We start from the raw sequence: 17476 nt of genomic DNA, 5'->3' as shown, positions 1-17476 counted from the left end.
ATGTAATGAAGGCTTTCCTGATTAAAGGGAGCACTGTGAAAGTGGTCAGCATGCAGCAAACCATGACAATCGCATGGGTTGCACAATATTCACGCTTTTCAGTTCATTACTACTATGATTATTTTAAAACTTTAAAAGTAATATAGCCAAGCAGGTAGTCTCAGACATAATTTGATACTACAAAAGCCTATCTACTTTGGGCAAACAATTGCTAAATGGGACTCTACTTAGAATCATTAGAGGTCATCAGCACTGGTCGAAAACACTGGTTGTCGCTTTATTTCTCAAGTAAACTTAGCTGACATTTCCATTCTTTTCAATGTTATGGTCTCTAAAAGGAATTTTTTTTTAAAATAAATTTGCACTTTAAAAGGGTTCTGACAGTTTCATTGACTAATTTTGGAATGAAAAGCATATATTAGCTTAAATATTTAGAAGTATTTTAAGATCTTAAAGAAAAAAAAATATACAATTAAAAAGATGATAGCACTCTGATACATGCTAGTAAACATGGTTTTTCTCTGGTAACAGGAGACCTTACCTTTTCTTGCAGCAAGTTGTTCCCCTCCCCTAAAACATACTCGGCCCAACATTCCATTTGGCAGATATTACCAACAGCATTCAAGTATGTGCTTATAACAAAAATAAAAACAAAAATTTGTTACCTCAATGTAAAAATAGATCAGAAAAAGTACATTAAAATTTTTTTGTGTGATAAGTTGTATTATTAGAACAGTATTAACAGGTAAGGATAAGGTACATTATCTTCTAGGTTTCTAAAATATGAAGACTTTCTTGTATTCGTAAGTCAGTCACCATAATGATATTTCCAGTACATGCACCGTACTTTAATCAAGCAGATAAAAGAAATATCAGTTCTAAGAATAATATAGGTACATTGTATAGGTAAATTACATAGGTAAATGTTCATATTCCAGAAAGTTCTTTACGAAAAGATTTTAAAATTCCTTTAAAATATCTGACGGCTCAAAATTGAACACAGAAGTAATCTCATGTTTTTCTAAATCCTAAAAGAACACAGTATTTTTGTTGAGTACCACACTCAGTGACATCATACCTCAATATACAAAGTACACCAGCATTTCACCAGACCACTATGAAGTTGTCACACCTTTTACACTGGCTTGTTTGCTATGTTAACTAATTATAATTAGTGAAATAGAGCCAGCACAAAGAAAAGGCTGTGTCTTTAGAATGTCAATAGCCACAAGGGAATATAGAATTAAAACCACGGTTTCCTGATATAAATGTAATAAATAGCATTAACTGCTAAATAGTGCTGCTTTCTTTGAATGGCATCACCATCCCCCCAAATCAGCCTAAGACTTCACTGTTGACATCTCATCAGTGGCAACATCTAGCATTCTACTGCACTAATAAATCCCATCTTCGCATCTCTATTCCCATCATCACTTGCCCATTTCAGCCACTCATTACCTTGAGCTTAGACTATTGCAGCTGCTTTCTGTTTTCTCCAACTCTCCTCTTTTCCCTTGGAAATCCATTTTAGTCACAATATTGTTAGATTAAAATAAAAAAAAAAAGTTCTGATTATAACATCCCTGTTAAGAAACCTTTCATGGTTGTCTATAGGACAAAACCCAAATTTCTCAGTTTAGTCTTCATGAATAGGACTTCACTACTTCAATTCCAGAAAAACTGAATCACATACTATTTCCAGTATATGTTCTGCTTGACTCCTATAGTTTTCTCTGCTTAAATATGTTTTCTCCATATTTTTGAGTGTTTAAATACTATCCATCCTTCAAGTGTTTTCTCCATAAAAGTTTCTCTTCCCACAGTATCTGTATATCTCTCACAACGGCAATTTGATCTTGTATAAAACATACTAATGTACATGACTTATATCAAAACTTAAAACAATTTATAGGAAGGATCTGTATTTATCTCATCTATGAAACTCATAATGCTTAATACAATGCCTAGAATACATCTTACATATTTGTTAAGTAAATGGACTTCAGAATTGTGCCAAACCTGGAGTCACTTGTGTCAGTGACAAATATGTTAAATGACTCTGGCCTTCCTAGGTAGTGCTGCAACTACCTCAATATAGAATTCTCTTTTGTCAATATACAGTATAAGAAAAAAGAAACGGCAACAAAAGTAATTTCTCTGGATTTCTCCAGCATAGGAACTGACCCAAAACACCCAGAAAAACTGGTTTATTTTAGGGCAAATCTAGAGACCTCATACTTTGTGAATCTAAATATGAAGAGATGTTTATGCACATTTAATTTCTGGGTGATTCCACCCTTCTAGTCTTGCCCGTAACATTACCTCCACTCTCATCTCTCCCCGACACTGCATTGATCTCTCAAATACAAATCTGAGCATGCCACTTAACCTGACTGAAATTCTTTAATACTTTCTCATGGTCTTTGGAATAAAATCCAAACCTGTTAGCATGTTATGCAACATTCTCCATGAAGCTGCCTTTGCCTACTCTAGTCTCATTTCCCACCCTCACATATTCCAGCTATGCATAACCAGAGTACTTGTAATTCCCTGAATGTGTCCTCCTCATCTTTTCTGTGTACCCAGACAGTATGTCCTCTCTTTCAATCTGAAATAGCCTCTTTATCTTCATTGCTGGGATAACTTCTACTTGTCTTTTAAGATCCACGTCAGGCATCACCTGGCCTAGGTAACCATCCTTATATTCCATGGCCTTCTGAGTATGCCTCAGATATAGATTATTTCACACCATATTATAATTATCTATTTAATGTGTCTGTCCTAGCCACAAGACTGTGAGCTCCTGGTGAGGAGGTGCTCTGATTTAACTCTAATTTTCCAAAGCAGATCCTCAAACAAGTATGACTGGCTGATTGAATGAGACTGTGTGGCACTCAGGACCTGTGGCTTACAGATGGGTCTCAGAGCAAATAGGAGCTCTTCAACAGTTAATGTACCCCTCACATCTAACCATTAATCCAGACAGAGGAGACATTCCTCGGCAGTGGCTATTGTGTACTCCATTCAGATATAGGAATACAACTGGATGGAAATTTTAATTCTAGTAGTTTAAATGCAGACCCAAATGGGATTGAAAAAAAAAAAGTACTAAACTTCTTTATTATCTATCCTGCTCCAAACACAAGTATCTCTAAATTATTTTGAAGAAATTCTTAGAAATTAATTCTTCTGGACAGACAAGAGCAATATTAGCATTTACTAATGATGAAAAACAGGATATAATAATGAAAACTGAGTATATGTTTTTAATTTTAATTTAAAAATTAAAGCCTGATGTTGTCTTTTCTATAGCTTCTAATATTAAAAAAAAAAAAAAAGTAAATAATTCTCTTTGCCAAAATTTTATCTATAGCAAGAATGACTCAAATGCCCCCAAGAAGAGCAATACACACTAGAGAAACACAAAACCAAGAAACTATCTTAATACTCTGGTTTTGTTTGGAAATGTTTGGAAAATATTTTAAGGTCTCTGGTATGTAACATTATCTTATGAAACACTATGTAAGTCTACTCTGGCATCCAGTTTGAGAGTTACTTAGCTATCTGAATTCAGAAAAATCCCAGATAAGTTCATTGCTTTTTTTTTTTTTTAATACCAAACACTCTAAATCAAAAGGAAGCAATATGAATAAGGCAGTACCACTGTTTACAACACATGCGTAAAGGATACTCTTCACTATTCCGGATGTCAACAACCAGGAGCTTTGGTTTACTGGACTTTGTCTTCTTGGTAGGTGTTTTGAAGTGGCCTGTCACTGTGAGCTCACACAAGTCAATCAGGTCTTCTGCTGAAATCCGGGGTGAAACTTCTGACTTTAGGTCATTTAATGGGATAGATTCTCTTGACTGAAAGAAATGTACGATAACACAAATATTGAGAACATAATAAAGTGACAAACTATAGTTAGTGTAAAATATCTCCAGGATCTTGATATCAATCATTATAGCATATGGGGAACAGGAAATTATCTTGTAGTCTACTGTGTAACTGTATTCCTTACTACACAGGTTTACTTTTTCATTAGTCACACATATAGGAAAGTGTTATTCTTTTGCCTACCATAAGCTCCTGGCTTAAACGTGATAGAAACAGGTGAAAAAGATTTTTCCTTATGAGAGCGCTGTGTATCTTTGAAAGTGGCTCTTTTAAATACATTTCATTTTTCTTCAAGTACAATTATTCTTGTTAGGAGGACATTAAATACACTCTGGTAATATGAGAAATTGCATTGCAACTCAATATACATACTAATTAAAGAAATGGTTGTAATATATGTATTGGACTTCTATAACATAATTTATGTTATATATGAATGGTTGAGTGGAAATTAGATTGTCAGAGATGGATGAAGAACAACATAATGCTCTCTTTGATAGTAAACTAAAATGACAATGCAGCTTAAATTGTGAAAGAGGTAAAATCAGACTCTAGATTATCAAACCAGTGCATTGGTATCTGTTATATGGCAAAATACTGATTCAGACTAAGAGCTATTTATAATTAACTCCATGTTATTTAGTTGAGAGAAAGATTTTCCCCCCATTAAAGATTAATGCAATATAACTTAAATTTATTGAGTACCAGTAGTCACTCTTGAAAACTTACTTATAACATAACTTGAGAATTTAAAAACTTTCAAAATTCACTTCATTGAAAACATGGGGATTCAAAAGAAAAAAATTATATATTTAATAAGCTTTTATAATTGAGTCTATCTCATTTACCCATTTTTTTTTTTCTATTCTCAATTTCATTGTGGGATTCCACATTTAGAATTTTCAATTTAGAATTTCAGGGCAGGAGAGAATAAAGCATATGAATCACTCATCAGACACACATTTTGGAGTGTGAATGTCGCCTCTCGTCCCTTGGGTTTCTCTATGTCATAAATTCTTTGGTGGCAAAGCAGTCGTTCTCTCACTTCATTACCTTTAAGCAGAAATGGAAATTGCTAAGCTTTATGGGGTTTTGGCTCTTAATAAAAAAGAGGCATTAAGAATTTTAATTTTTTAATATTAGGAATTAAAGCTATTTAAACATTTTGAAATTACAAATGCTCCAGAAAGATGAAAGAGCTTTCAAATTAGCAAGCCATACAATCAATGCTCCCATCCTTTTTTTTTTTTTATTAAATTGCAGTCTCTATAGGTATTTTTCCCAGATTTCAAAGTCGTACATTTATAAAGATAAAAAAGAACTTCTGATTACTCTAGCTCTGCTTTTAGTCATTCAGTTATGAATGTGGCATTTCAAACACAGGTTTCATTTGAATGAAAAGTGTGCCCTGGCTGACGAAGAGGATTTAATCAAAGTATTCTCTATGAAGAACTGACTGATTTAAGAAAGATCTGACTTTGGCATTGGTTCCAATCAAATGCATCATATATGAAAGGTTTTTCAAAAGAAAGAGCAATTGCTATATAAAATGGTAAGAACAGAAGGAGGGTGTAATCATTGACAAATCCATATTTTCCCCCAATTTTACAGGTATATATTAGTAAAGAACTTTAATGTAATGCATGCAAGATCCTCTGCAAATTAATTTTAGGAGATTAGTAAATTAGATTTAGGACAAATTATACTACTTTGCTTTATGAAGAAAATAATGTTAAGTACAGAATGTAGTTTTTCTTTTATTAGACAGTTTTATATGCAATTTGACTATTCATTGTATAATTTCCACTTAAAGGCATAAAAATAAAACTTTCTCTGTACAACTTTTGTCTAATTTAATATCACTGATATTAGCATTGTCCTGTGTGGGGTTTTAAAATCATGGGACTTTATGGATAATGCAGAAAAATATAAAATAACTATAGAACAACTCTGGAAACATCTATTATTTATCAATTCTGCCCAAGAACCAGTATATACCATGCATATTAAGCTTAGATGTCCAAGTATTAGAAACCAATTTGTCTGAAAACTACTTTATAAAAATTCATATTCGATTGGCAACTTTTTCAGTGGTCATACTGACAAAAACCATCTTTTAGTAGAGTAGGCTCTCTGAATGGCTATCTGAATATAGTAATGATAATACGAACCAAGCAAGCAAAATTTGGTAACAAACAGGCATTTTGCTGTGTCCATTATTAAGCTATTGGGAGAATAACTCTGTCATGATTCATAAGAGTCTGAAATTGTAAACCTTTAATGAGAGTATGCCTATATACCCTTATGCTGCATATGTAACTAGCAATCATAAGGGCATAACTTTATATGCTTGTATTTCATATGTAAAATCTCCTAAATAACTACAGAGGCATTTTAACTATGAGAATACAGGGCTGGCATGTAGAACACCTTCCCTACACTTTCTGTCATGGATCCTGGCACAAACTTCAACCAAGCTACCCAAGACAGAAATCTGGAAATCATCATAGACTCTTCATCTTTCCTCATTCCTCGTTCCCATCTAACATATCCCCAAGTTCCACCAAAATCTCTCTCAAATCTCTTCCCTGAATCATTGCTCTATCTCAGGGCTTCATCATCTCTTACATGGACTATAGAAGCTATCTGCCTCTCTCTCCATCTCCTTTCTCTGCTTCCCTCTTCACCTAAAGTCATTCCTCCTAATTCACCTTCCAAGTATCATTTGAATTAAAAATAAAAATCTGACCATGTAACTTTTATAATTAAAAACATCTCAATGACTTCTAGACAATGATAGAATGAAATTCAAATTCCTTAGTATAGCACATAAAGCCCTTTATGTAATGATCTCTGTCTAGAGTAGGCAGGAGACCACAGGCTTTGGAGTCAGACTACCTGATTCCAAATCTTGGCCACCCTACTTATCGGCGACTTTGAGTATGATATTTAACCTCTCTGCCTGAACTCTCCTGAGCTATTTTAAGTATTAAATGAGTTAACCTATATAAAGCATTTAGAATGGTGTTTCACAAACTTTAAGAGTTCAATAACTGTTTGCTACCTTTGAACTCTTTTCTTACCCCTCGTCATCTTGTATTTTATGCTTTGGCATTAGCAGACTATTTGCTTTTTTGTACCACCATCCCTTTGTACACGTTTCCTCTGCTTAGAATGCAACACCTTGCCCATCTAATGACTCCCTGCTCACCTTTCAAGTATCAGCTCAAACATTACTATTTCTGTGAAGAAAGTCTGTTTTTAACTCCTGACAAACTTATTTACTCTTCTGCATCCCTGTAGGTATCTGGTACACATTTATTAAATTGGGATTATTCACTTTCCATTAGACTGAAAGCTCCCCGAGGATAAGGAAAATGGCTTTTACACTGATTGCTTCCCTAGAAGCCAGCACATTACCAGACATATAAAATGTATTAAAACATATTTCTTGAATATAATGAATAAAATAATATTTATAAATTTTTTATTACTTTTTCTGAGTAACTGTGGTATAAGGTATGTATATGTTCCCAAAACGACATCTATAGTCTTCCATCATAGTAATTATTATATTTGTGATATAGTGTCTGTTTCTCCACTTGACTTACAATATCCTCGAATGCAGGTTACATGTCTTTTTACGTTTTTATCTTCAAAAGCTAGCACAATGTCTGGCATATAGAAACTCAATAGCTATTTAAATAAATAAATGAATAAATAAAATGAATGAACAAGTGAATAAAAGTATGATTAAAAAACTCTGCAGAGCACAATCTATTCTTATGTCTGGATTATTAGACCAAGTCTTCAGAGAAGGCAAAACATCAGATTCTTTGTTGCTTTAGGGCACTGTGATGGTTAATCAAGAACACTAAAACCTATATCTACCTCAGTAATTTCTCACAGTCATCTGCCCATTCCTTAACTGAAAAAATTGAAGATTACAGTTGCTACTACATAAGCCTTATAAAATATGCTCTAATTAATTGAAAGAAGCTAGGTGAATATAAAGAAGGCAAAAATTAAACAAACACAAAAACAAACTATCCTGAATAGGCAAAATAAGTCCACAATATTAAAATATTAATGAAGGAAAAAATAGGCAAATACTAGAGTTGATGTTTTGGGGAAAACCAATAAAGGTAGAACATCTGTATGTGAACTATACGTGTGCATGATTAGAAATGAGAAAATATAAACGTAAATGTGTTTTTACATTTTCTCATTTCTAATGTATGAATAAAAATATTAAGCATGGAAATATTTGAAAATAATACAATATTATGTACCAATCTATATTATTAAATTTTTAAAATATTGATTCTATATATTATTCCCCAAAGAGCAGACAATTGGAATATACCTGTATATCAACTGGCCTAAGCTGAGCTGAAAAGAATGACAGGTAGAAAAACAAAAAAAGAAGAATGATATGTGGGGTGTGTGTGTGTGTGTGTGTGTGTGTGTGTGTGTTTTCAAAAGTCAAAGAAAATCTGAATAGACTTTATAAATACAGGTACAATTTTAAAGTTTTCAAATGATTACTTAAGAGAAAGGTACCAAATATATTTTTCCTCCCAAACAATTTTATGTCATTTTAAAAGAAAAGGGAATCTTTATGATATATTAATTGTTCTAAGGCAAAGACAACATTGAAATAGACTCAGGCCATTTTTATGAAACTACCTTAATACTTTAATCTGACAAAGATAGCATGAAACATACAAACACACACACATACACACACCAATATTCCATATGAGTATAGATTTTTAAAAAATCTCAAAAGTAGAAAAGTGAATGCAGTAGGAATTTATAAGAATGACATACTATTATAAAGTAGGGCATATTCTAGGAATGAAGGATGGTTCAGTATTAGGACAATTTTAAAAGTAATTCATCATCTTTAGTCAAAAGATACAAAGTATACAATTGTCATTATAGATGACATAAAGCCAAATGTAATAAAACTTCACGTTTATTCCCAATTTTAGAAGAAGGAAAACTCATGGTAAACACATATCTGAAGGAAAGCTAATTAGAGTGGTAAAAGATGTTCTTTAAGATAGATTTTCTTTATCTAAAATATTTGACATTCTACTTAACGATGAACCACAGAGGCAGATATATTAAAATGAAAATGCAGAAATATATTATAGGTATCAGTATTATTATTTTTGTTATGGAAGTTGCTATGGAGACAATAAGAAAAATAGTAAGGGGGTTAATTATTGTAAAAGGAGAAATAAAGTATTTTAGATGATATAATAGTCTTCTTAGAAAATAGTCCAAAATAATCAGAAAAATCCAATAAAACTGGTAGGAATTTGGTAAGGTTTTAGTTACAACATACATACAACAAAGTCATCAGCTTTCTTTATGGCAGCAGTAGAAAATACATTGGGCGAAAGCTTTCATTCACAGTATCAAAATATTCCTCCAAAATCAAACATTAAGATATAAGTGGATCACATTGAAAGAAAATAAAACATTTTCATGATGCACATCTGAAAAACTGAGAGACATAAGATGTTATCTGGAAAGATTCAATATTATATAAACTTTGTTTTTTCTCAGAGCAATGTATTAATATGTTATAGTTTTATCAAACTCTTAAAAAGGACCTTTTTTACAATTTTGAAATGTAAATTCTAAAGTTCATTTGACAGACTAAATAGGTGAGAATATAAAGAAAAATAAAATATGCCATTATATATTAAAAATGTACAAAACTCACACTGTATGGTACTGCACCTGATGAGACTAAAAGATTAACAGAATCTAGGTTGGATGCACAGAAACAGACTCAAATACACATAGGTATTTGGTAAAAGAACAGGATGCCATGTCAAATCACTGGGGGAAAGGATGTATTATTTAGACTATAGTGTTGGCATAACTTGTTAACTGGAAGAAAATAAAATTATGTTTCTATCTTACACTATACAGCAAAATGTTTTATAGGTGGAACAAAGAATTATTTATAAAAAGTGGAATCACAAAAGGATGAGAAAAACTACTAATGTCTAGAAATATTTATAAACATATATCAAAATATAAGCTCTTAAAGAAGAGTAATAAATGTGAAAAATAAAAATTTAAGATGCCCTTAATATATAAAGAGCTCTTTCAATCAATAAGAAAAAAATCTGTTTGGTTAAAAAAGATGGGAGGGAGATGTAAATATATACGCAACAACAACAACAAAAATACGAGTAGGTAATAATGCAATTTTTTAACCTAATAATCACGGAAACATAAAAGCATATTGAAACACACACACACACACACACACACACACACACACACACACACATACACACAAAGAAGTATGTGTTCTGGATATCTTTTTTCTCTTCCAGATTCTCTCTCCACTGGATTCTACCTTGCTCTCTGATCTAGGAGGCAACTTGTTTAGAGTTCATCAAGAGGGACCCTAGGGCCTCTGGCTCTCAAGTAGGTACAGACAGTAGGGAGACTGAAGATATTTATCTCCTTGGTTCCAGACTTGAGAAGTCACCTTGGCCTGGATGTGTTGATTGACCAAAGTCTCAAGATAGCCTGCTCTTTACCTGCTTCTCTTTATGCTCTGTTAATCTCTTTCTCTCTTATCCCTTTCAGCTTTTGGATAGAAACATGGCTGTAGCTAATATCCATAATTTACTGCATTATCTCTTGAATTTTTGTTCCTATTCCACTATTATTCATGTAATTATTTTTTTTCTGTAAATAAAACTTTCTTGAATTATCCTCATTTGAGTGTACCATCTTTGTTGTTGGTTGAACTCTGACAATAAGGATGTAGGGAAGAACTCTAAAATATACATGTTTTACATGTGTTAATCAACTTAAGCCTTCTGGAGAAACAATTGGTAATATGTATTAAAAACTTTCAAATATGCACAGCTTTCAATATAAAAATTTATTTTTAGAAATTTGTTCATGGCTATAATCACAGACTGTAAAAAGATGCATAGAAAAAATGTTTTATCAAACATTGTTTTTGTAAATTATGAAAAACTGTGAATGTCAATACATAATAAAATAATAGGATAAATGATAGAAAATTTATGTAAATGAATATGATTCATCTATTAAAATTATATTTTAGAAAAATATTTCTTAATAGAGAAAATATTTAGGATATATTATCAAGCGGAAAAAGACCCTATAACATTTATAAATTAACTATGATACCAGTTTGAAGATGTATATCATAGTGCACACATACATATGTGGGTATACATGCATGTGTATGTATACAGATTTTTTCATATATATAAATGATACATAGAAACTATAAGATGCTATCTGTGAGTTAGTAGAATTAATTTGACTTTTTAAAATGCTTTTCTGTGTTTAACTTTTATTCATTAGGTATAAGCTATTTTTGAAAATATAAATTTATAAAAATGTAAGATTTGTTTTTAATGAGCATTATTAAACAACTATCTTAAATACTTCATAATCACGAATCTAATCTGTCGGAAGACAATTCTTATCACATGTTTGCAGCAACACAAAAAAGGCTTTACAGATGAGAAGTCATGGCTATAGTCACCATTATAGGTAATCAGATGTGGCACTAGAAAACATGTAGTGATGTTAAAGAGCAGCGATCTAATCCCTATTATTCTTAAATTCAGATAAAATTTTAAAATTGTAAAAAGACATCAGCAAGCAGGGTAGGCATTCAAGTTTGGAAAGGTGACACACAAAAGTTAATAATATACAATTAGATAAAAATTTTGAAGTTCACTGAAATGTTTCATTGGTGAGAATTCCTCTGCATGTCATTTGCATGAAGAAATATTTGAATAAACTGATGTTTGTCTACCTCTTTGTCAAATGTATGAAGAATTTAGAGAAAACGCTCTGTTGGCTACATAAAAAATATTTAATATAGTTTGCCAAACTTCTGCCAAAAATGTAAATTACATCATTATCACTAAATAATTATAGTATTTTTCCTAGTATTATAGTATTTTCCTAGCATATAGTATTTTCACATAAAATAGTGAAAATTATCTAGTAGATTACTGCCTAAATGGATATTTTTCTTAGCAACAATTTTCTTTCCTTTAAGAGTAATATATTTTGATCCTGCATTCAGAATGAACTCCATGTGATCATACTTATAATGTATGCATATTAGCAGGTTAAAAACAAAATAACAAACACCCCTCCTTATGAATGAAAGCAATTTTCATATAATATGCTCGTGTGTGAGCGTGTGTGTGTCAGTGATTAGGGATATGTGGGAGAGAGAAAATTTTAATACAAAAAGTTACTTTTCTAAGTCCATTTGGAAATTAAAGATTCCAAAAGATATTTACAGTACCTGGGCATAAATAAGGCCAGTATGTTGCTTTCAGGAGAAACATTATAGATTTGAGTTTCTTGAACTTTGAAACTCAGGGATAGGATGACCTCAGAATGTCTACAGTACAGTTTGAGTCATTTTAAAATCTCTTCCCTTTGAGTTAATCTTGGTGTATGGTGACAGATAGCAGTCTAGGTTCATTCCTTTGCATGTGGCTTTCCAATTTTCCCAGCACCATTTATTGCAGAGTCTTTCTTTTCTCCATTGTATAGTTTTGGATCCTTTGTCAAAAACTATTTGCCCATATATATGTGGGGTTATTTCTGGGCTCTCAATTCTGTTTTATTGGCCTGTGTGTCTGTTTTTCTACCAATACCATATTGTTTTTATTATTGTAGCTTTGTAGTGTAATTTGAAGTCAGGCAGTGTGATACCTTCAGCTGTGTTTGTTTTTCTCAGAATTGTACTATTAGCTATTTGGGGTCTTTTGTGATTCTATACAAATCTGATGATTTTTTGGTTCTAATTCTTTAAGAAATACCATTGGAAACGTTTATTTGTAAAGATACCCTGATGTTCACTGCAGCATTATTCATGGTGGCCAAGATATGGAAACAACTGCAGTGCCCGTCTATAGATGACTGAAGAAAGAAGATGTGGTACTTATATACAATGGAATATTACTCAGCAATAAGAACAGATAAAATACTGCCATTTGCGACAACATGGATAGATCTTGAGATTATCATGCTAGGTGAAATAAGTCAGACAGAAAAAGTTGAGAACCATATAGTTTCACTCATATGTGGGATATAAAACTGAAGCAACAAATTAACAAGACAAACAACAGAGACTCATGGACATGGACAACAGTTTACTGGTTACCAGAGGGATAGGGGAGAAGGGGAGATAGATAAGAGTGAAGGGGTTCAATTTATATGGTGACGAAAGGAAATGCAATTTTGGAGGATGAACACACAATGCAATGTATATATGATGTATTACTGAATTGTACACTTGAAACTTATATAATTTTGTTAACTGATGTCACCCCAATAAATTTAATTAAAAAATCTCTTCACTGTGAAAGCAAAGTGATATTTATTAAATATCTACTTTATAATGTAAGAACTTAAAATAAGGCAGCACAGAAAGTGACATACATTGTATACATTTCCTAAACAGAGAGATCTGAATTTTGAGCAAAACCATATTTAAAAAAGACTATTAAATTTCATTGGATTGGAACTGGAACACTAACTGGAAGACTAAATTAATTTAAAAGAAAGGTGGAATATGAATAAAAAACTATAAAAAGTAAAAGTAGGTATGCTTATGAGGCAGGGAACATCACAGGGCTAACCATGTATTAAATAATGTATGTTTCAACATAGTAAATGTATACTTTTTCTTGAGGACAATTTGTAAAAGTAAAACTCAAAGATTGTTCTTCAAGTGACATATGATGTTTCTAAGTGAGGGGCTGGATCAATATAAACATCCATATGACAACACAGAGCCAGGTACATGAACAGCTAAAATTTCTTATGTTCCTTTTATATTTCCCATATCAAGTATAATAGCGCCTTGCCTAAAAAAGGTGCTAAAATGTTTGATAAATAATACACACACGTGTAACAGGATGCTGAGTGATGTTGTCTCTATGTTGAGACGAAGAGCCTCTAATATGCTACCAAATAATAGAAGCCATCAACAAAAGTCACTAACAACTTCCCCAGGGCTGAGAAGGGACAGAAGTGATTCTGCTACTTCCAATTATCATCCCAGCAACTCTTTTCCTCCCAGCCTATATAAAGAGCTTTAGTGTGTGTTGGGGTGGGGGTGGGGTCAACTTTGTGGAGAGCATAACGTTCAAGATAAGATGCACCTGCTTTCCATCTCATAGAATAGAGGAGCAAGTGTTTCAGGACACTCAAATGTCTCTCCCACAAAGCAAATGAAGGGGAGTGCCCAAGACAATCACATGTAGAGAGCTAGGCATACTTGCAAGAAAGAGGTGGCTGACATTCTGTTTTGTGGTAGAATGTCTGCCTACACAAAAGACTTATTTATCTGTCCTGTACCTCTCTGAGCAAGAAAGAAGTAGGTAGTGCTGAGAGAGCAGGTAGCAGACCCTTTCTCTGACTGTAAGTTCTTAAGCCATATAGTGAGAATGACACTTGCCTTATTTACACCTCACAAATTTACTGTGAGGATCAACTGGTAGAACAGACATCAAAGTGTTCAGTCACCTCAAAGAGTCCATAATCTGGTTGGAAAGACAAGAACAACAGAAACAAACCAGTAATAGAACTACACAATACTAACAGAAAACATTTATATAGTGCTTATCATGTGCTGGTCACTGAGATAAGCACTTGACATATATGAACTCAAAATTTAAGAATCATGAAAAATCCTATGAGGTAGGTTTAATGTTTTGCTCATTTTATAGGTGAGAAAATGGGGCACAGAGAGGTTAAAAAACTTACCAATGGCAACATAATCAGTAAGTTACTGAGCCACAGTTCAAATTTAATCACTGGCTCTGGAGTCTGAGCTCCTAACCACATTATCACACTACCTCCCTTATAAGAGTCCATGTATGGAATCACAAATACATACTATGAGAATTCAGGAAAAGAAACAATATGGGCAGAAGTAGTTAGCAAAATATAGATGGAGTAAGCGGGACTTGAGTCAGGAAAAATCAGTAGGGTTTAAAAAAGTAGAAAAGAGAAGAGTTCCTTAAGTGGGTAATTGTATGAGTTTTGAAGTGTGAATGAGCAAGAAAACACTGTATAAAAAATACTGAGTATCTACTAGGTACTATATACTGTGTTTGTGATATATTAATGAACAAAACAAAGATATTTGTTCTTGTAGAACTCAGTCAATAGGTATAAGAAAGATAATGAGACTAGTCTTATTGACCTGAGCATCCTGGAAGCTAGAGGGAAAGAGTACAGAATAGGTAGAGAGGACAGACCATGAGGCTCTGAAAGAAAGAGAAGATTGAGAATATAAGAAACAGAGAAGTACTGTAGCATTTTTGGAAGAATGTGTTACATGGTAACAGCAGTATCTTAGAAAGACTACTTTGGCTGTATTTTGAAGGATGAAACAGAGATGGGAAAAATGATAGGCAGAAAGTTAGTTAATTTTATGATGATCTACATTAAGAGACGACACTGGAAATCAAGAGCTTTGCTCTCTTCATTATTCTTTTTTCCTTCAGTCTTTTCGTTTCTACTAATTTTCCCTGGCTTACAAATACATCCAATATTCTCCCATCCACAATGGAAGGTAAATTAAAACAGTAAAAAATAAAATTACTCTCCAAGGGTAGGTCCTTCCCTAGCTACTATCTCTATGCCTTCTCATGTCTCTTTTTTTCCTGCCATTCACTCCTGAACCCGCTGCAACTTGGTTTCTGTCATGATATAGAAGAAAGAGTAGATCGCTGTCCAGGACAAAGTAGATGATTTCAAAAGACTTCTTATAGAAGGTAACATTCAAATTGAGCATAAAAGGATGAATAGGAGTTTGCCAAGTAAATAACTGGGTTTTTCAAGCATGTTCAGTGGGAAGCAATTCTATCAAACACGTCAGAAAGCTGCTTTGATTTTACTTCTAGGGCTTCAGTTCAACCTCTAAGAGATATGTTAATAAAGTCTCTCTCATTAAAAAATCCTTTCCTTTTTTTTTTTTTGTTTGTTTCCAATTTACCCTGGTATAAATGAGGCAGAAATTTTAGTCATGAGGCTATTTTCATTTTGAAAGGATTTCTAAAAGTTTGGTATCTAACCAGAGTGTCTCAGGTTTACAGCCCTTGCTCCATACTGATACTGGTTTCTTCCCATACACCATGAACTTCTTGAAAACAGGAACTAAGACTTGCTTGTATATACACTTCCACTGCCTAGCAGAGAGCTCGGCAGCTATCCAGTAAAATTGGTGTATTAATGAAAGGGTAATGGAAGAATGAAAGACATATGAGAAGCACTATAAGAAAACAGATAGAAGATAAAGGACAGGGATGAGTAAATGATGGCTCTTATGTTTTGAACATGGATAATCAGTGGAAAAAGAAAATAGCATCAGCGACAGACAGTAGACCAGGGGAAGGGAAGTTCAGATTTAGATATGTGACACTGGGGCTGCATAAGGTCTACCAAGCTGAAGTGTTGAAAATGCAATTAGAAACAGAGCTCGTATTTGGGAGAAGTCATGACTAGAGGACCCTATTTTTGGAATTATCAGCATAGAAATGGCAGTATAAGTTATGAGAAAGAATAAATAATTTGAAGAAAAAAGAAAAATTGGCAGGAAAAAATCCTGATTTTAGCAGGCATTGTCTATACATTCTACCGAGAAAAATCTTAAATTATGTAAACTATTAACAAGGCTTGGAAATACATAAAATTGAGAGTTTTAGGGCAATATCTAACAACTCTTATTTTTCCACATGTCTACAATAAATAGACTCTTCTTTATTAGTGCTAGATATTTCAAGCTCATGTATGAGAAGGGACAGGTCTTTGCATATGTCACAGATTGAAATTAACTATCATTCTCAAAGGCATTTTAACAAATAAAAACTACTTTGAAAAACTAACAATCTACAAAAGTATTTTTATCCATATATTTAAAACAATAATTTGTTTCAGTAGCATTTTGGTGTTTTTACTTCTCCCACTTGTTTTTAGAGAGACTAGGGAGAGGTTGATATTTCTAACATATAGAAATATAGCATCTAAAATGGAGTTTGAAATAAAACTGTCATGCTCTGGAAGCTGCATGTTATAGCTCTCACACTAGAGAGAATATTTTTCTCCCTTAAATATAAGAGAAAATGTATATGATATGAAACACAAAGGAGAGTGGAGATAGGAGTTTTTTTAAAGTGATTAGGGCTTTTATGCTAAAATTTTCACAGATGTGCCCCTGAAAAATTATGCGTAAGCTAAGTTTTTGTAAAGAGAAAATTTTTCCCTTTGATAATATCACTTTGGAAATATTTCATCTCTCTAGGCCTCAATTATCTGATGTATGAAAGGAAGAGGCAGAGGTAGATATTTTATGTTTATTTTAGCTCTAGAATTCTATGACCTTATTTCTGACTGAGTTTTCAACTGGCAATAGGTTCCAAACCCTTGCTCACCTCCTGGGACAAAAGTTAGAAACCTGTACATGACGCTTAACGACACCAGAGGAGTTTCTACTTAAAGACATCGGGGAGTGATTCTAAT

General features: G+C 32.9%; 1 protein-coding gene across 2 annotated transcripts in view; it reads right to left on the bottom strand.

Annotated features, from left to right (window-relative positions):
• TBCK (TBC1 domain containing kinase) overlaps nucleotides 1-17476 on the bottom strand; it is a 157148-nt gene that overhangs the window by 21459 nt on the left and 118213 nt on the right. For both annotated transcript variants that reach the window (XM_011361472.2, XM_011361471.2), the window contains exon 24: nucleotides 3692-3867. In XM_011361472.2, the coding sequence (XP_011359774.1) occupies nucleotides 3692-3867 (176 nt within the window). The remainder of the gene's footprint in view (nucleotides 1-3691; nucleotides 3868-17476) is intronic.

The sequence above is a fragment of the Pteropus vampyrus genome, unplaced genomic scaffold (assembly GCF_000151845.1).
Source record: "Pteropus vampyrus isolate Shadow unplaced genomic scaffold, Pvam_2.0 Scaffold67, whole genome shotgun sequence".
NCBI lineage: Eukaryota > Metazoa > Chordata > Mammalia > Chiroptera > Pteropodidae > Pteropus > Pteropus vampyrus.
Note: the sequence above shows the minus strand (reverse complement) of the source record. Positions and strands in the feature narration are given on the sequence as shown.